The 21,451-nt window shown below is 38.8% G+C and overlaps 1 protein-coding gene across 1 annotated transcript; it reads right to left on the minus strand.

Annotated features, from left to right (window-relative positions):
* Window positions 1–141: 141 nt before the first annotated feature.
* Window positions 142–7,725, minus strand: nfe2l3 (nfe2 like bZIP transcription factor 3). Its single transcript, XM_084739282.1, has 5 exons — window positions 6,816–7,725; window positions 4,466–4,546; window positions 3,943–4,056; window positions 2,452–2,923; window positions 142–1,991 (listed from the first exon to the last, which is right to left on the minus strand). Exons 1-5 carry the CDS (start codon window positions 7,329–7,331, stop codon window positions 1,222–1,224), a joined length of 1,953 nt encoding a protein of 650 aa, XP_084595408.1. The 5' UTR covers window positions 7,332–7,725; the 3' UTR covers window positions 142–1,221.
* Window positions 7,726–21,451: the final 13,726 nt, after the last annotated feature.

Below are 21,451 nucleotides of genomic sequence, written 5' to 3' on the forward strand. Positions count from 1 at the left end.
GATGGCAACTTCTACTAAATACTTATTTTCATACTTAAATTCAACTCTCAGATAATCTCAAACATATAAAAAGCAACATCCAAAACAACATTCAGTCCTATTAAATAGAGTTGTTGATTGTATTTTCCATGAATGGGATGGTTAAAGTCCCATTAGGGCCATTTTAATGATGAAGAATTTGTAGTTAATGAGTGCACTTCAATTCCCCTAAATAGGGCATTTTTTTTTTATTTAGCCAAAATCTAGAAAATAAACTAAGGCGTGAGGTAGAATATAATTTTGCCAAAACTCTTAAGTAATTGAAATGAAAGTGTTAAGCAAAACGGTGCTTAAAACAAATGCTCAATATTAATTTAAAACATAAAGTGGTAGCCTCTTAAAAAACATTTTTGTCCAGATAATGTGCATCTGTGAATCGTGTACACACAATATCCAAAACACTTCATCCAATGCAGATTAAGGCCTTGTCAGTTTAATCATTGGTATATCGTATGTCGTCAAGACATACAAGAAAAACAAGATCTTTTTTTTTTTTTCCTTTTTTAACATTTCAGTTCAAATTTCTACTGAAGAGTTCATGCCCTCAAATATCTTAAATCTGTAAACTTAGGTAATATTCTTACCACTTTGAGATAAATTTACCATTATGAAAAAAGATAATGTCCTCAATGGTCTCATGATGCATGTAAGCATTTCAGGAACCTCAGAAACTTTAATAAATACAATGCTTACCCTCCTTATACTGAACAGATATGCACTGAAAGGCAAGATTACATGGAAACAAACAGAATCCTCCTCCTAGCTATCCAGTAACTGTCACAATGCTGACTTCTAGACATATCTGGTTGTCTATGTTTATCTGTAAAACCGGTAAGACTTAAACGTTAACAGGCACAAAGAGACTGGTAGCATTGCCCACAGTTTAACTGTTGCCTTAAACTGCCCTGGGTGCCTTGTCCATCTTCAATAAGCAACTGTCCAGTGTGTAAGCTACATTTTTCCCATGAGAAATTTTATTTACAGAGAATTTTTTCTTTAAGTTCTGAGTTTTTGTTTTTTTTTCCTTTTCTTTTTGCAGTTTTTGTCCATTTCGGCTCCAAACAGTGGTGAATCCACACACACTTTTACAAAAAGGAGGAGATCCCAAAACCAGAGTCAGGCAAGTTAAGTTCAGAAATATCCAGAAACCTACAAGCTCAAGTCTCCGCTGGCAATACTGCATCATTGCTTTTTTTCTTTCTTTCTCTTGTCCGTTTTGTTGCCAGTTGATGTGGAGACAGTAGGCCGTCTTACAGGCTGAACTACAACTCTCCCGTTAGCCCCGCACTGCAGGGTAAACCTCTCCGGGTTCAGGGGCTGTCCTGAATCATCCCTCAGCCGGGCCAGGACGTCTCTGGTCAGCTGTTTTATCTGCTGGCCCACAGCACCCATTGTCTTGGCTGTAAGCTGTTTCTCCCTCAGAAGTCTGTCTCTCTGAGCTTGCAGCCTTTCCACCTCCTCCTGGAGCCCTGTGATGGCGTCCAGTTTGCGTTTCCGGCAGTTTTGCGCTGCCAGTTTGTTCTTCCCCCGCCTGCGGATGTCCCTCAGGAGGGTCACCTGCTCAGGGGAGAAGTCGTGACCATCCAGGACCTCCAGAAACTCCTCCACAGGCATGTTGACGATCTGCAGGACAGAGAACGGGATGCACATGGCTCGGGCACGCAGCTCATCACGACTCAACTCCCTCTCCTCAAACCTTGGCCCCTCGTCATCGCTGAATGGTTCCTCTTTGATACCTTTATGGGGAAGTGTTACTGGTGGCTGGTCAAAGAATGCAGGAGATGAGTAGCTGTGGTCATGCCACACACTCTCACTCAGGTCAATGGGTGACCACGTCGTTGTGTAGTCCATAACACCTTTTGTTGGGACTGACTCCACCTCACTGCTGTAGCCTGTAGCTCCACACTCATCCTCACAGTATGAACTGGATGAAGATGACATCTCGGATGACCCTAGATGAGTGAGGAGTAAATTTATTAGTGTGCAAAAAATTTCTTGGCTTAACAAGACATGGCTATAAAGACATTTAAAAGGACAGTTTGGATGATCTGAAGTAGCAGCAGCAAACCAGCAACTCCTGTGGTCTGTAAGCTAAAATGACTGATTTTGCCTGAGGGTTTTGATTGGTCTCTGGTGGCAAAGTAAAGTAGTGAAAACGTTCTAAATATAGCATATACTTAAACTGATATAGATTTTTTTGGGGTGGACCTTGCTAAAATACCTTTGTTGCTGACCCTGTCCATAGAAGTTCATTGCTTAGCTTCCATGCTGGTGACCCTCACTGCTTCTCCAAACTGGGGATGTAGTGCCATCTAGTGTAGGTAATACACTGACTATTGATAAGCACCTCTACATCAAAATAATCTCAACTATACCTTTTAATCTACAAGTATTTGAAGAGATTCAACTAACCTGGGGAGACTGGACCTCCAGAGCTGCTCTCCAGGGAGAGGCCAGAATCTGAGTCCAGGTCCTCCAGGACCTCTGGGTTTAGGTTCTCCAGACAGCCCATCAGCTGGGAGTCTATAGTGTCCAGGTCCTCCAAACCTAGCTGATTGATCTGGTCAAACACTGCCTCATCAAGACAGCCACCCATTGCACCATGCTGAGACACATTTCCAGTTAGATTACATACTGAGGCAAAGGGTAGAGCAGCCAGGCCCAGCGCCATCCCTGGTGACGCGTCAGAGTGTGAGGAACCTGTGGATTCCAGTCGAAGGAGGGCTCTTTGTTGCTGGGTGACTGGCCCGGGCCCAAGTCTTCCAGATGTGACACCAAATGCACTGGTTACCATAGCATCATGCAAACTGACATCCTGGCTGATGGCAGTGGTGATGTCTCTGTCGAGGTCTGACAGACGTTCAGTAACAAGGGAGTCCAAGTCCTACACATGAGATATACATTTTAAGTGAATTTCAATGCTCCACAACATCAAGATCATCTTGGGACACTGAAACTGTTTTAAAGGAATAGTTCGGATTATTTCATGAATGGTTGTATAAGGTTCTTATAGTCAGTATATTACATACAGGGTCGGGAGCAAAATGTATTTTAGCCACCTAAAAAAGGTCCATCTAAAAAAACAAAACAAAACAAAAATCTAAATATCAGTTTAACTATACACTATATTTACAATATTTTCACTGCTTTACTTAGCCAACAGACAGCCTATGGGAAACCACCATTACATGGGCCAAAAAGCGCTCTCTACAAACCAACAGTACTCCATGGGCAAAGTCAGTACTTTTACCTTGCAGAACGCAGGAGATGCTGGTCAACCCCTGCCTCGATCCGTTAGTTTGTTTGTGTTATTGTGTGACCTTGGTGTTTTAAAAGGATCGTTTGGATTCACCAAAATCACATAATAAACAAATAAACTAACTGATTGTGGCAGCAGTAGACCAGCAACTATGATGTCCTGTGAGGTAAAATTACTGATTTCCACTGTGGAGTTGGTTGGTTAGAAGAAACGAAACTTGGCTTACATTGCAGCAGTTTCCCATCAGAAAATGCTGTCTGATGGAAATATAAAGCCATGAAAATATTCTAATATAGCATACACTTAAACTGAAGCTGATATTTTTTTTTTTATGTGGACCTAATTTAAGTGGCTAAAATACCTTTTGTGGTTGACCATGTCCAATGTAGTTCATTGCTTAGTGTCTGTGCTGGTGCCAGTCTATGTTTCTACGAACTGGGGGCATGCCAGCTGCCATCTATTGTAACTAATACACTGACTTTCGATAGGTACCTCCTACAACCTCACTTAAAATGATCTATACAATCTCTTCAGATACTGATGGTCATTAGCTTATGCATCTGAAATGCTGTTGCCAATAGATATTAAGACTCAAGTAAAATTAATTTTCAGGCATGTGTAATGAACATGAGAAGACCACTTACATCAAGGTCAGTAAAAGACAGAGAGAGTAAATTGTTCCAGTGCTGGTCAATATCAATGGTGGGAGGATGGTGGGGTGATGGATCAGACAGTGCAGTGATGCCTTCCAGCAGACTCTGAAATGGGCAAAAAAAAATGCATACAATAAAGTGCACTGATGGTACGTTTTGTTGCTACACTTATGCCTCCAATGTGAATTTAAGTGTTTGTTTTCCTGTGAGACATTCAGTAATTATTGTGCTTCAACATCCATAATCTTACACAGTGTTACCAAAACTGCACTGTCATCAGAATGGTGCAATTTGAGCAATGAAGTCATGTGAGAATGTGGTTTTCTGGTTAAAAATAGGTTTTCAACATTGTCCCGTGGCAATAAATTTTTATTCGAGTGTGATACATATGTATTGTGACAGGCTGACAAACACTGTGGTGTGTACTTTTAAAAGAAAACCACTAGCGTTGCTTTTAGGAAAACACTGGTAGAAAACAGTATACACCAACCAATGACGGCAAACTGTGACAAACCTCTTGTTCAAGCGTGGAACTGTGAGCCAACTGAGTGACTGGGGCAGATTCTTCCTCCGTTTTAACCTTAGCATCATCCTCCTGCTCGGTCAAAGAAAGGCAGATAGAGAAGATAGAATTGGGGAATAGGAAATGCAGAGGATTCAGGATGAAAGAGGGGAACAAAAAAAAAACAGTAAAAATTTGCTAGTTGACAAACAATATCCGAGAAAAGGATTTCTGCTCTGAGAGAAAAAAAAATGTTTTAATATGTATTTGTTGTAGCTCTTCCATAGTCCTGCCAACTGTTTTCACAACCTTTTGAGAAGCATTAGAAATGTGTGAGCTGGTGTATTTGTGGATAAAGTGGGGCTATTCTAACAGTGAGGCTAATTACTCTCAGAGACAACCTAACCCTTTTAGATGTTGTAAGATGCTCCTGGTACATTGAGTACAACATTTAATGTAGGTCACCAGCTGTCTGTTACAGACTCAATATTCTTGTTGTCTCTACACAAAGACATTTTTTCTATACTCAGGTGATAGCAGGGGTGGATTCTCACCTGTTCGAAAAAGATAATTATTGTTGAATCAGTTTTTACGTTAATGCTAGAGGCAAAAATATGACAAACTATAATCTACAGCAGCCAAGTTCTGCCCAAGCTCTGTCTGAGCTTGTCCACCTCTACTGACATAGCTTTCACAGCTTCAAATCACCTGGTGAATGCACATAGGTATTGATCAATCATACTTTCATTTATTCATTCATTTGTTCATACTTTCACAGCTGTAGTCCTCTCCTTTGAAACACTGTTTACACAAACCACAACATCTTGCAGTTCAGTTTTTACTCATTTTACAAAAGAGAGACTAAAGAATAAAAGATGTGTCAACATCACATTATCCATAAGAACAAGAACCCTAGCAGGGGGCAGTGTTCAAGTATGGACCACCGCTTTTGTGTAAGCAAACAGGGTGTGGGTCTAAGCCTCACTTCCCCACCTCTTAAGGCCCACAGCTGGCAGTTGGGTCTGAAGAAAGGGGATATAGTTACACAAATGGCGACCTCAGGACAAAACACGCACCAAGCAGCTGTTTCTACCCTGAGCAAGAAGAACTGGATCACTGAGTGAATTAAAGATTTGGGTGTGATTACAGAATTCAAAACATAATGGCAGGCACATATTACAGCTGCATGCAATATGATAGCATGTTTTAAATTAATGGTTTCTAACAATAATAACAAGTCAGTGAACCCCATGGCAAATAAGTTTTCCAGCTGCATAGTCACCTCAATACATTGGACTTATTAGGGTATTATTTGTGAAGTTAATTCTATTGTCCAAAGTATTCAGAAAGAGCTAAATGTGGCAACAACCATAATGAAGGGTGACAGGTGCAACAGACAGTTGAATGAATGAACAGATGAATGAATGATACTGTACAAACTAGACTGTATCATTAACTGGTTATATGGATTATCCAGACCATTAAAGTCCATTTAAACTGAGTAACCAAATATATAACACTTGTATGCCCCCTAATATAGCTTGAAAAATACTTAATCACTGAATTCAGGGATCAACAATAAGGACTGGCCGCATGGCTGGGCTAGTGAATCTACAACTCACCTGCCCAACTGTGAAAGTGTTTTTAAAAAAAAAAAAAAAAAAAAAAAAAACTTACTTTCATTGTTAAAGTAATTCTTCAGGTAAAATGGCAAGAAATGCTGTTCTCATAGTCTCAAATATAAAGATCTCCCACATTTTCTCCATTAATTATCATATTAAACTTAATATCTTTTGTTTTGAGGCAGACAAACCAAGACAAAAGGCAGCACCTTGGACTTTGAAAAAGTGGGAAGTCACTATTTTCTGAATTTGTAGACACTGCAGCCCTTTATTAAACATGTCTGTTAAACTTAGTCTTTATTGTTATTTGATTACTGCTAATAATCAAGCCTATTTGTTTAGGAGCAAGTAGGTTCTGGCCCACCTACCAAGAAAAAAAGATGTTTTTGTGCAATTTGTGATCTAGGAACTATAGAGCCATCAAACTGAAAGTGAATGCACACTGTAAGTTTTGCCAACACGTTATCATATTAGATTATCTTGTTTACAGGTGCACCAGGAAATGTTTCAACATAATAAGTAACTAGCTGGATGTGCACCAATCATTGTATAACATGTTAACCCATGTTATACAATGATGGGTATGCTAGTAGTTAGCTGGTGATAGCTTTAGCTTTTATGTTCAACAATAAGGAACTTTTACCTAGTTCATCTAGCACATTAGCTGGCCCACCATCCTCCCTGGTCACACATCTTAGCAACGTCTATTTAACTTTATGTAACATCTCTCACACACTTGCCTCTTTAAGAAACTCGCAGGCTCCAACGTTACAAGGCCCTTGTCCGAGTTCAGGGTTTGTTTGGCACACCTCTCGGCCACTGTCAGGCAGGTGTTCACTGTCATCCCTGGCATCGTCCAGGGGGCTCTCTAACCCTGAGCTGGTGTCAGTGTTGTTGCTGGTTGAAGGCCCACAGTCAGCCTTGTCAGTGGCAGACACTTGGTGCACCAACCATGCGTTCAACTGTGTGGGGAACCGCGGGGAGCCCAGGGTCCTCACCTCGTCTAGCAGCCGGCGACTTGCAAAGAAATAGTCCAACTCGGGACATTTTGGGTGCACACTGTATCCGTCAAGAGTGTCTCTCAAATTATGAAACGGTGTCTGGGTGTAGGCTGAGCTAGGACCCAAGTTAATCTCTATCAGAGGCGAATAGTAGCCGCTTAAGTAGCTGTCGATATCCACGCGAACTCCTATCAAACTGAGCAAGATTGTTAACTGAATCAGGCCTTCTGTGAAGTATTTTTTCGCGATTTGCATTTTCTAAATACTTTCGGACCAGTAGATAATTGTGAAATCCTGACCCAACAGTTCCTCTTTAGCGAATGGACAAAGGGAAAAGCTAACAAAAGAGCACGCCTTCCACTGTCAGACAAAGAGGTCCGCCTGTACCGGCGAAATCGTTGGATAGCTATGCTAGCTGTTAGCAGTTAGCTAACTTATCAGCTTCAATTACCGGTTATCGGGAACCTCGTGGTGCAAGCATAGCGAAAACGTTATTCTTCAGTCCGTTATAGCGGAGAAATCATTAGTCTGCGACACCTGACTATCAAACACTTCCGCACGTTGTTAATTAAACAGAAAATGAAACATCTGAAAGGCTAAATGCTGTCACCGGAGTGTGCTGCTACTGGGGAAACTTCGTTTTAGAATTTGCATAACCCGCGATGATTGGGCCAAAGCGTTTACCGCAACAGATTGTGATTGGACAATAGGAACGTCCGTTATAATTTTGGCCAATAAGAGAAAAGGACGGTTATTTACTTGACAGCCGCCAGCCCCCACCCGATTTATGTCTAGATATTATTTCCAGGAATAGCAGCAGTAATCAAATTCTGATTCTTTCTTTCAGAAGTATATAATCAGTATTGTTGTTTTTAGTATTAATTTCCAGCTTTCAACAGTTCATTGATCCTTAGGGGATTTCTCAGAAACATGGTTAGGTTGCAGTTCCGGGACGTTTGTGCTACTGACCTGCATTTGTCTCATGTTTGTCCTACTGGTAAACGGCTGAATTACAGTTTGAACTTGTTCAACTACAAATCTCCCAGCCAAGTGACATGTCAACGACTGAACCCTGCAGAACACCTTACCTACTGGACACCAAACAGTGGTGGAAGAAGTACCCATGTTGTATACTTAATTAAAAGTAGAAGTACAATGGACTAAAAGTACTCTGTTACAAGTAAAAGTCCTGACTTGAAATTTTACTTGAGTAAATGTACAGAAGTATTATTAGCAAAATGTACTTAAGGTGTCAAAAGTACTCATTATGAAGAATAGCTGCTTTAACAGAATTATACAATTATAGAATATTATAATATACTGATTTTATCACTAACAAACACATGTGAGAGCATTTTAATGTCACTGTTGTGAAACTTTGTATCCTAACAGGTAGATTAGTGGTAAAGCACTGCACCATGAAAGCACATAGTATGTTTCATTTTATCCAAAAAAGTAAGTAACTATAGCTGTCAAATAGATGTAATGGAGTGAAAAGTAGCCTACAGTAGTTGCCTCTGAAATATAGTGGAGTAGAAGTCTACGTGATGCAGAGTGGAACTACTCAAGTAAAGTAGAAATGTGTCAGAATTGTACTTGAATAAAGGTTTCCACCACATCTAAACCAAATCATACTTTATTCATGATCATTGGTGGAAAGTAATAAATAAAACTAATAAATACCAATAAATACTATTAAATAATAATAACAGGCCTACATTGACTCCAGCAGGCTGCTGTAATCTAATTAAGTACTACATTCAGTTACTTTCTACACAAAAAAAAACTTTCAACACATGTCAGTTCATGCAATACAATGCATACCTTACACTATAAAATAGCTAAAATACCTACCTACCTCTACAATTTCAACACTGAAATGCTGCTTGCGGCATTATTAATAATAAGCAAATTAAATATCATCTAATAACATAACAATGAGATACTTTAATCCCTTTTGATAAAATCTCCCCACTTATGAGTAAAATATTAAATGCAGGACATTTCAAATGCAACAGAGCACACTGACATTGTGGTATTGCTACTTTTGCTTGAGCAAAGGATCAAATGCTTCACATAAATCTAGCACTGTTCATGATATTAGACTGGGAGGAAGAAAGAGGGACTTTGAACAATCTCGCCATGGGTCTCAGATAAAACACACTGCTAAATTGAATAAAATTGCAAAAATAAAACATTTAAGTGGAACTGCAACATGTCCCTCTCAGATGAAAATGTAACCATTTGGAGTGATGGTGTTGATAAAATCATGAGGTCAGCTTATCCTTGGCGGTGAAGCAACCATTTGGATGTTTCAAAGTCCCTCTTGTCAGCGGTTATAGTCAATTTAATCTGAACAATAATGTTTGATCAGAAGTACATGCTGAGCACACCACACGTCTGATCATGTATAACTCCTCACTGTTCACATTGCTCATATTGGACATACTGTTCTCTGTTGAGGTTGTCCCCTCCAGCTGGGCAAGACTGACAACCTATAAGTCCTGTGTATAATATAGACTCCTGCATAGTTAAATTCCACTCCACACATGGAGATGAAATAAGGAATGAAAAGCCCTGTGAGTCATATCTGTACCCTGTCTCACAGGCACAAAACAAATGATAAAGTTAGTCCAAAGTTGTCCTTCAAGATATCAGCCATAAACTAGTTTGTCTTTATCAAGACAGTATCAAAACGTTTTGGTTTTTTTTTGTTGTTGTTTTTTATAATACTCTTGGCTTGATACACTCAGACACCCAGAGTCACTGTCTAACCTGATTAACATTTGCTTGCTGATATAGTTATCCAAGGCTTACAGGATGCTGCCTTATGTCAGTGGTGTGATTATGGACAGCCTCGAATTAAATCAAAAGAGCAGAACTGGAAGACAGATTGAATTGAAAACAGACACTGTTTGCGCCCTTAGAAAACATTGATTTTGAAAGAAAATAGTGAAATACATGTATGTGTACCGTATATCCAGTGGTGCAAGAAGCATTTATATAGGTAGAACAGAAAATTTGGTCTTGGATTAAATTTTACTCAAGTGAAAGTATAGAAGTATTACCAGAAAAAATAAAGCTACTACAAGGAGTTTTTATGAAACAGTATCAATTTATTGCTAATGCCATATGACCTAAATGAGCAAACAAGAACATCCATGAGAATATTGGCTGCTTGAAATTAGATGAAATGAGCCTCTGTTTATACATATATATTATTTTTGGGGCTTTTTGCCTTTATTGTGATAGGACAGCTGAAGATATGACAGGAAAGGGGGTAGAAAGAGAGGGGATGACATGCAGCAAATGGGTTGCAAGCAAGAATCAAACCAGCAGCCACTGCATAGGACTGACAGCCTCAATACATGGTGCGCATGCTCTGCCAACTGAGCTAGCATTTAGCAGCAGCATTTAAACGTTGAATCTTGTCAGGGCTTGTTATAAGGTGAGATGCAGGGTAACATGGTGAAAATGGTGGAAGACAAAAACATCACACAGACAGAGGTATGCTGCAGAAAAATAGGCAGACTTTTACTTGCAGTCTTGATACACACAGACACCCAAGGTTTCTGTCTAACCAGATTAACATTAAAAAAAGAAGAGGAAGAAGACAAAACAAAGAGACATTGCTGATTAGACAGTTCAGTGCAGGTGCTGTCCTTCATAAATCAGTCCGTTCTCTCTCTAAATCCACTCCTTACCAGTGCAAACTGGCCTGTCAGGTCAGTACTTCAGAATGGTACTGGGGTTAACTACAAATGTACATGGTTTTACTTAGCGTACACAAACAAAGCCTCTATTCATTCTTCAATATATACATATAAATATTGCACAATCAAAATAAACAAATTATTACACCATTCACTATTTAACTCAAGTAGCTGTCATTTTCATCACACGTCATTTATCCAGTCAAATACAAGACGTTTACCGTCAAAATTATACTATAGAAATTCTTATAGAAGTATCAGAAGCAGAAGTATAGCTAATACTAAAAAAGATACCTATAAGTATTTACAAATTATAGGTAAAAGTAGGCCCATAGATATCTTCCATCATGTATATTGTACTGCACTGTGTACACTGATTAAACAAATCACATTTCACATGTCTGTGTCTGTATGAAAAGAAAAGTACTGATATAAATTATCTGAAGAACCAGGACTCACTGATAGCTCCTGCATTCACTCAGCTTGACTTTGCTGAAGGCCGGCAGACATGAGAGTGTCAGTGGTGTGGCTCAACTGCGACACCTGCTGGAGAATTGTGGTAACTTTAAAGATCATTTTTAGGGCCACATACCGCTCAAATGAAATTGAAATAACAATTACAACAATTAACAATTTTGTAAACTTCGACTTTGAAAAATTTTTTTTTTTTTCTCTTTGGAAAGAGATGCTAAATTCTCTTTTACTTAACAGCCTGTGGAGTCATGTACTGATATCTGATATCTCGACTGCTAAAATTATGATATACTGCTCAAGACAACTTGTATGGAGGCTGCTTTTGCCGGATGAATTTTGAATTTATATTGTTTTCTTATTTCTATAGACGTATAACATAAGAACCGCGTGTGGGCAAAAACAGAAAAAGAAATCTGTCACGATAGTATCACTTCACCCTGTAAATGCAAAATGATTAAAAGCCAGATGGATAAAACACTTCATCTGGGTCTGAATTGTACTGACCCATTCATCTCTACTATATAAAATCGTATTAAATCATAGGAACTATAATGATAAGATAAGATAAGATAAGATAAGATAAGATAAGATAAGATAAGATAAGATAATGCTTAGTGTCACAATGAGGAAATTTACAGTGTTACAGCAGCAACAGGGGATAGAAAAATAGAAAGACTCATCAAAAACAGCATACGAAATAAATAAAACAAACAATAGAAATAAGAGGAAACGATTAAACGAGAGGAAATACAAATAAAATAAAAAAAATATTTAACATTTCATATTGCACATATGAAATGATGATATTGCACAGTTGCATAAGATAGTTCAACACAACAAGTTCAACACACACTGCCTCTGTCAGCCTGACAGTCTGAAGAGCAGACAGTGAAGCCCTCCTGCAGAACAGACACAAATCTAGCGGACAAGTCAGGCGTGCTGTAGAGCTCATCTGACGTCCATTACACTTCATTTAGGACGCAGCTGCTACATTATCACAACCCAACTGCAATATTCTAACACTCACACAATGAGCCTATTTGAGATCGTACAGTCCATCACTGAAGATACGTGTAATCGCGTCCTAAACTGTTTATACGCTGCATCACAGTCCCTTAAAGCAACCCACCCCCGACCCCCCCAAAGAAAATAACAGTAGTAACATTTGCGGTCCGCCTCATGCGAGCTTTACAGATCGACAAATCCAGAGTCTAAACGCTCCTTTAAAAAAGCTGTGAAGAGTAATCTGCTCCCATTGATCTGCCGCCAGCGCGCAGTCATTTGATTAATCCGCAAGTATTTTCATAACGATGTGAAACACATTTAAATCAACTTTGTGAAGTTCTGACAGATTTATTAGGGGAGAGCTCTTAAATCACCCCCACGTACTCCTCCGAGGGCGACGCTGATTGGTGGAATTACGCATGATGCGCGTGGAGACCAGTGCGCATGTGCACAAGTTTATGTGCCGCAAAGACTCACGGGAAACTTGAGGGAACTCGAGGCGACTTCTTCTACACGACTATGTGGTCGTTATTTTCTGTTTTAACTTTTTTTACCATTCACTCGCGTTCAAAGTCATTATTATTATTATTATTATTATTATTATTATTATTATTATTATTAATATTAATATTATTATTATTATTATTATATAAAAATCCAAAAACGACTCTCTCATATTATTTTTATTTTGTAACCCTAATTTTATTTATTTATTGAATATATTTATAACCAGACTTTTGAGGCACAGAAACATTTATACGGTTCCATTTTTCATGAAAAAGGGAAAAGAAATATTGTTTTTTGGCGTGAACCTATTGATTAACAGCCTATGGTCTACAGTAAACATACTGTAGCCTACATGGCAACAGATGCAAGTTAAATGCGATGATTAAATTAGCAAAAAGACAACTCAGTACTGTAAATGTAATTATATTTAATCACTTGATTTTGCAGGACTGAAATTGCATTTTGAAATAATATTTTTAATATGTATAATTATTGGAAAATTCTATATTTTTGTATAAAAATAAATGAATAGTTTTAAGTATTTTAGGATAATATATTATTATTAAAAGACTTAAAACAAAAGGTTAGTGGAACTCTTTCCATCCACTTATGTGTCAATAGTTTTATTTAACTGTTTTAATTCATGTTAGAATATACAGTATAATTTATTTTCTTAATGAGCGTACAAAGTAAATAAAAATATCCTTTTTATGGTACCCAATTATTGCAACAATAACTATTATTTTGAAAACAAAATTAAGTACATACTTGTGTCTAGTTGTGAGGTCAATCATGTTTTTTATATATATATAAATAAATAGGAGTGATAATACAATAATAAAGGTTTACCATAATTATCTTCAATTTTAATTCACTTATATGTAAATATATAAATATACAATAATATAAAATTGAAAATGCTTTGTCAAATATACTTATTTTAACGCATCAAGTGTTAATGTATTTCACCAGCCTTGTGTAGTGTTTGCTGTACCTGTGTGTGTGTTAGAGAGAGAGAGAGTGTGTGTGTGTGTGTGTGTGTGTGTGTGTGTGTGAACGGGCTTTTGTAGCGGAGCTCTGTCCTCCAGAGAGCAAAACAAGCAACTGGCCGCTCTCTGCCTCCAGACCCCGTCGCTGCTTGATTGACAGCCACGTTTAGCCAATCACGGAACGAATCACAATACCGACTTCCTATTGGTCTACCGCTCCGGCCCGCCTCAGCCAATCACAGAGCGCATATCACCATAAAACTTAACGTGGCCGTCCTGGCAGACTCTGTGGCGCCCCGCAGCGGAGGCATATGGAAGCAATTTTACGTCGGGCTCATTCTCTGTAAATTGAGTTGTAATAATGAAAAATGCGTCGTTCTTCTCAGGGCCTCATTTCTTTTCTCTTTTCAGTACATGTTCTGTTTTAATGCTGATGGGCTGTGCAGACCATTGACATATTTACCAGACCTCTTCTACATTATGTGTCCCATTGGTGTGCAGGAGACTGACTGCTTTGTGTTAGTCCAGTTAGCAGTGTTTCTGCTATATTCCATCAGCAGTAATGATATATCTTGACAGTAATATACGAGTTTTGGTTTTATTACCATACTAAGTCATGTAAAACACAACAATTCCCTACTTTTATTCCCATTTTTAGCTTGTAACATGTGATACTACTTTGCAAAGCATTTGTTTTGCCAAAAAAAAAAGAGCTAATGCAGCATTGGCCACAAGGGGGTGCTACCATCCAAGTTTTGTTGATCCTGGCTTTTTCACAACTGCAACCTGTGATCACAATGAAGAATTGCAGTTCCACGGGGATCTTTGCTGTCTAACTGAATAGACACATACTTATAATCTGTAACATCTCACTCTGAAATTAAAAAATATGAAAGCTGCTTTAACCACACTCAGATTTTAGAGCTCTTCCTCACTTTCTCCTCTCTCCCTGCCTTTTCTTTCACTGTTTCTCAAGAGTCCAGAAGCTGAGGGGCCAGCACAGGGGCGAGGCGCTGACAGTTTAAAAAGAAAAAAAAAAAAATCAGCATGAGAAGCGGTCATGGATTTGATGTCAGGGACTGAGATGGCCGCCTTGATAAAGTCGGTCTGGCTTGCAGAGATTGGCAGCCTTCTCCTTGGAAAAGAAAACAGAAAAGGGCCCTACATAAACAGAGGAAAATGGCCCCGGTCAAGCAGAAAAACAGCCCTGCATGATGTGAGCTGGTAACTTTGGAACGATATCAGCTCAGACGTGCATCACATGTGGAAGAAAGTGGAGGAACTAAGACTTAATGTTTGTGAATATCATGCGTGTGCAAGCATATCACTGAAAAAAAATAACTCATTGGATTACCGCAATTCAGGATTTCCGTCCAATAAAAATAAAATAATTGCAATTGAAAATAGGAAAAATTAATTAAATACCCATGTATTTGAAGGGAAAGTTCACCCCTGAATCAAAAATACAGATTTTTCCTGTGGCCTGTGGTGCTGTTTATTTATCTATACTGTTTCAGTGTGAGTTGCAGAGTTTTGGAGGTATCAGCCATAGAGATGTCTGCCGTCTCTGCAATATAATGGAAGAAGATGAAAGTTCATTTGAAAAATTCAAAACCAGTGTCTCTGTCCAAAAATCATGACCCAGTTACTCAAGATAATTCACAGACTGTGTTGTGAGCAGTTTCATTAAAGAACTACTTTCTTTCTAATAGAAAGAAAGAAAGAAAGAAAGTAGTTCCAGTACATTCTAAAGTAGTTCACGTAGTTTATATTGCAGAATGAAATTAGTTCCTGCATGAAACTGCTCACAACAAGGTCTGTAGATAATTTTGAGCAAACATGTCATGATTTCTAGACAGATGCATTTGTGTTGAGTTTTTAGAATATATATTTTTTGTGCTTTGAGCACCACAGTACTGGTGCTACCCAGTTCCATTATATTGGAGAAGGCAGACATCTCTACAGCTAATATCTCCAAAACTAGGCAGCTCACCCCAAAACAGTATAGATGGATAAATAGCACTTCAGGCCAGAGGAAATATATGTGCTTCTGATTTTGGGGTGAACTGTCCCTTTAAATAAGACTAGTTTCAGTCCTTTTTAAAATCATACAGGATGTGTGTCTCAGGCCTGGCTCTCTCTCTTTTCTGTGTTTGAAGGAAACCTCCCTGTGCCCGCTCTGTTCCTGTAGCTATTGTGTCTGCTCCACTAATGGACTCCTCTCGCCCTGTCTCCTTTTCCTCCCTCTGTCTTCCCCTCCTTTTTTCTCCCATATCATATCCATGTATTCCCCTGGGGGCTGATTAAAAGGCTTTCTAGCAGGGGTGAGGGGAGAAGAGAGGAGAGAGAAGAAGAGGAGGGGGAGGATGGCAGTGGAGAAGAGTGGTCCTTATTACTCCATATGTCTGGACAGGAGAGGCTGGAGTGGAGGTCCTCTTCCAGTTAATCAATAGCGATACCGTCCTTCTTCTCTGTGTGTCTCTGTGTTTGTCTCTCTGTTTCCCTGTCTCCTCTTTCCTCCGCCCTCAGACTCTCCCATTAGAGATAATGTGTCTGGTATTGACACAGCAAAGGTCCGGGTACTATGACAGAAATACAGTTGTGCTCTGTGAGGCCGAGTCCCACGTCAAAACTCTGTGGTCAACGGAACGACCTGACTCATCGACTTGCTGTTTAACCGGGTTGATTGTGTGTTAACATCCTTTCACTGTGAGATTTACCACTGAATCACTGCAGTTGATTTCAAAAGCAATTCTACTTCTTTTTCAATATCTTTGGTAAAATCTGTGATACATTTAAAGCTACAAGCTGTATTCATTTAGTTTCAAGGATAACTCATATTCCTCTTATGAGAAAATATATGTAAGGGTATCAGAATTTATTATATTGGCACTTTATTCCAGTATTTTCCAGGAAACTGATATGTGTTAAATCTTTCATCATATTAGCCATTGAATTTTATGGTCACAAGCTCACTTTTTCCATATTCATGTGTCACTGTTTGGTTGAAACATTCAAGTTGGCTTCAGTAATTTTAGGTCCTTGTGCTTTGGTAAGAAATATCCCAGAATCCAGAGGTGGTTTTGCCTGGATATTTCAAACTAACACCCATATATGATGAAATCTGTGTAGGATACTCTCCAGTCACAGCATTGTAAAATGTCAAATCTGGAGTTTATATCATCTCTGGACTGAGACCACTTTGACACTGTCAGAATGTGGAGTTAAGATGTTTTTCTGTGACTGATGACATATTTTGAATGCCATATAATCACATTTCTGGTGATTTGGTCGTATTCTAGTCCATATGGCACCAGGGCTAATTCTGACATTTAATTTAATGTGTCTGCAATACTAGACGTAAATTGACACAGTATACTATGGGAAGCAATTTCTGGTTTAGTATTTATTGTACGCATTGATAATATAAGAATTGATAGTATAATGCATATCAAAAAAATATCCAGCTATGCTCCAGATATGATCCTGATTTTTGCAAGAATTTAACAAACATATGATGTACTCTCAATTATTTATTCATTTATTTTGATTTTGGTTCAATTTATTTATGGATCTACAAAGACACCACTGCATCAGACAAACATGTCAAAGTGAGAAAACAACTTTTCAACAGTGCACAGTAAAATCTAAAACATTTAAATCAGATTATTAAAATCTAGGGTTGCAACTATTATTTTCATGATCGATTAATCTGTAGATTATTTCAACGATTAATCATTTAGTCTATAAAATGTTTTTTAAAAAATTAATGAACCAGTCAACAGTCCAAAACCCAAAGGTTCTTGATTTACTACCATAAATGACAAAGAAAAGCAGCAAATCATTACGTTTAAGAAGCTGGAACCAGAAAATGTTTGACATTTTTGCTTGAAAAATGAAATGATTAATTGATTATCAAAATAGTTGGCAATTCATTTTTGCTCTTTCAACTAATTGATTAATTGTTGCAGCTCTGCTAAACACATCAGTGACATTGCAATATGATTCACTCGAGGTAATTGAGGGAGAGGTGCATGATACAAATTATGGAGCCTGTTATGAGTCTCTTTAGTATAGCGGTAATTCGCTTTCTTCACTGACAAGCACATAAGTGGGAATTACAGTGCACTGTAAATCATTTTAAGTAGGTTCAACCTGAAAACCTAAATTTCCCCTCTGCTTTAAAAGTGAGAGTTGACTGCATTCAGTTACATATTTAGTTCAGAGTTGATGAGTTGTCGAATGATCATGTTTCTTTTGAAATTTAACTGGATGAGTTGTGTGAGCTCACAGCAGTGCATTTCTTCAACTCAACATTTCAAGTCCAAAGACTTCAGCTCAGAACAATTGGTGTTTATAAAATCTGAAGTGGTCTGAAAATAAAAACTGATTTAAATTGATCAAACTGATCAAAACCTGCATTTGCAATGACAATGAGAAAATATCAGTTAACTCTGGTAAATTCCTGTATTACATTTTACAGGGGTAATGATGGATCCATGGATAAGAAAAAAGTAATAAACAAATGCAAAATAATTCTAGTTGAGGTTGATGACTGGAACAGACCATTGTTGACTGGAATGGGGGGGACCCCTGTCTCCCCTGGATGGTTGAGGGTCTTGAGGGTGTCACCCTGTAGGGCCGCGGGGCTTCAGACACAGAGACTTCTGAGAGATGCCTGGGGTAGCAGTGGGGAGAACCACCTCTGACCTCCCTGACTCGGTAACCCCTGGGGTCACAGAAAGGAGGGGATGGCGCTACGGGGGATAGGCTGTAATTGATGTGGGGAGGGAGGGAGGCCTGCGGGGGCTGCTGGAAGCAGAGAGGGCAAGAAGGATGGAGGGGAAACCTGAGGCCCCAGAGAGTGGCGGGAGTGGGAGAGCTGATGAGGGCTCTGGTCTGTGTCCGCGGGGCTACAGTGCTGCTCTGGATCCCGTGGGAGGTAGCGTGGCTGAGATGACGGTAGATCAGAGCCTGGACTGTCCAAACCACAGACAAACCTTATTAGCTGAACTGACTGGTTAACTAAAGAGGAATGAAAACATAAAATCTTGCATGATTCAAAAATAATATATTCTGTCTAATACATGCAACAGCTTGAATGTCCATGCTGACATACGCAATTAAAAGTCTTTTAACTTCTAACTTGACACAGCTGAGGTATTTCAGACAAACATATCTCTTCTGTTGAACATTTTTGGACGTTTTTCAAGTATTTAAGCATACAAACTTTGAAAAGACTAAATAACCCGAGGGGTTTCCACTTTGCCACATTCTCTGGTAATCACTAATGTACAGCTGCACTCTCTAAAGTCCTCTTTCCTGGACTGTGATCCATGAGCCAAACAAGTATTTGCTGTTATGATAACGCTGATTTATCCATATACAGACATGCAGCTAATTCTGTCTCGCCTTTTGAGGTAGCTGTCAAAAAATTGAACTCCTTTTGCAAGTTTTTGGCAGAAAGTCACAGTTTCTCTTTCTTCAGTCGAAGGTCAAAGGTCTCGCTGAATTGCTGAGGTCTGAGGAGGAGGGGGAGTGAGGGAGGCAATGGCTGACAGATGTTTACAGAGGCCTGACTGCACTTCTGTGACCATAAGAAGGTAGAAGGATTTTGTACACCAAAAACTCCCAGTCAACTCACTCTAAATTATTTTTTTTAAACTTAAATAGTGAATGTCAGGCTCCCTCAAAATTTTAAGTTGACTAAAAATTGAGACAAATTGAGGTAATTTTGTACTGATTTAAAACAGATAAATTTTTCTAGTCACTTGATATTAAATGCTCAATATGTACATTTTGCTGCTAGGGGTCTCTCACATTTAATCAGTAACAAAATATGCAGTTTGATGATGTCGTGAGGTGGTGTGGGATCATGGGAGTTGTTATCTTAATTTTTAAAATACTGATGAAAATCTATCTGACATGACTTGGAGATATCATGTTTATGGACAAGGTAAGATTAAAGTTTTATACATGCTATGTTTAATCTCTGCCAACTGCCTTCCTCACTCTCTGATGTGTTTTCCCGGAACTTGTTGCAACTAGAACAAGCTAGTCATGGCTAGAAGAAAACAGAGCTTTACCTTGAGTAAAGTACATATTTATCTGCATTTTGTCATGTAACAATGCATGCATATTATAGCTTTAATTCAGTTGTATGAGAGAAAACATGTTGAAAAGGTTTAAGATATCAAGTTGAACCAACAACTCTTAAGTCACACTGACAAACATTACAAATAAATTGCATTTCCCTTTACATTGTCGCAGTTTGAAAAGTCACTTCTTCTTCTTCAACTTTGTTCCAGCATTGGAACAAAAACAATGTGCGGAACAGCTCCCACTGAATTTATTACATTTTAAGTGTAAGGGAATAGGTACTGAGTTCAATACTAACCTTCATTATGATTCACAGTGGTTTCATTGTTATGAAAACAAGCAACCATGACTTATCTTAAATTGTATTAGAGATGCACAGTAAGTTTCTATCATATATGTTTTTTTCATACTATAAAAAAGAACACTCTCAGGAAAGTTTTAACTCTCAATGCATGTAGGGAAGTCTGCTCAATGCTGATCATGTTATTTAGAAACCGTAATTTTAGATGCTGATTAAACTGCGTAAAGTACATTAATTCAGCTCATCATGTCAAGTCAAAAGACTTCAAGTTAGAAGAACTCATGTTCTGAAGTGTTCTGACTCTAAATACTTGAAATTTGAAGATTAATTAACTCAAATAAATAAAACAGTATATATATGCTAGGTTAATAAGAAAAGATGAGTTGATTTTACTAAATTTTTGTATGATTTTTTACAGGGACATGTGGAGAATGCTCCTCTTTGCTGTGGCAAAAACACTGGGCACCCCTGTCAGCCTCTTTGGCCCCCTACCCTGTCCAGATGGCCTGGGTGTATCTTACCAGGGGGCCCAGGCCCACTTGGTCCTGTGTGGGCCTCACTATACCATCCATCCCATCGATTTCAACCCGCCTCAGTGTGGACTGGCTCCCTGACTGCCTCTCTTTCACAGCCACAGGATTCCTCAGTGCTCCTCGTTCGAGCAGGCTGCTCTCGAGTTACCGGCAACCCTGCGCGGATCGTGTCAAAGCTGTTATTTTAGAGAGCTGGGTGAGGAGAGGGAAAATGTGTACGATGTTTGTGAGGGAGAGAGATTCAGAGTTTCCTGTCCACATCATAGCACTCTTGAGGATTCTGGTCCTGTCACGGCGTCAAACATAAACATGTCCTCCCAAAGCTATGACCACATGGTCAAAGGAAATAGTTTGGAGGTGTATTGGTGAAGATCAGGGTTGCTAATCCAGTCTGAGCTTTGGGGTTGCTTTCATCCTTAAAAATTGTGAAGGAGTTCATAATTCCCACACACCTCTGGGAATTGAAACTTTACAACTCCCATTTGGGCCATCTTTTACCTTTTTCATTCCCTACTTCTTCACCTTTAATGACACTTTTACCTATGATGGACTGTTTGGAAATTCAAAGGGAAAGTTTGGAACACAGCGAGTTAAATTTTACTGCTGATAAATTCACATAACCTTAAATCAACCAGGACTTACGTGGAGATTGTGCAGCAGGATTTAGCAAGCACGCATATTAATGATGATGACCCCTGATTTGCCATGCTCGACTAGAAGAAAACAGATGGTGTTATGAGGGAAAACAATTTGG

Source organism: Lutjanus erythropterus, chromosome 16 (genome assembly GCF_056507025.1).
Source record: "Lutjanus erythropterus isolate fLutEry1 chromosome 16, fLutEry1.hap2, whole genome shotgun sequence".
NCBI lineage: Eukaryota > Metazoa > Chordata > Actinopteri > Lutjaniformes > Lutjanidae > Lutjanus > Lutjanus erythropterus.

Bases quoted from the DNA above. Each gene is read 5' to 3' on its own strand.
- nfe2l3 (XM_084739282.1), bottom strand. From the start codon at position 7,331: ATGCAAATCGCGAAAAAATACTTCACAGAAGGCCTGATTCAGTTAACA. The intron at 2,924-3,942 runs GTAAGTGGTCTT...TCTCATGTGTAG, and splicing joins TGTCTTTTACTGACCTTGAT to GACTTGGACTCCCTTGTTAC. The intron at 1,992-2,451 runs GTTAGTTGAATC...TCACTCATCTAG, and splicing joins TGGAGGTCCAGTCTCCCCAG to GGTCATCCGAGATGTCATCT.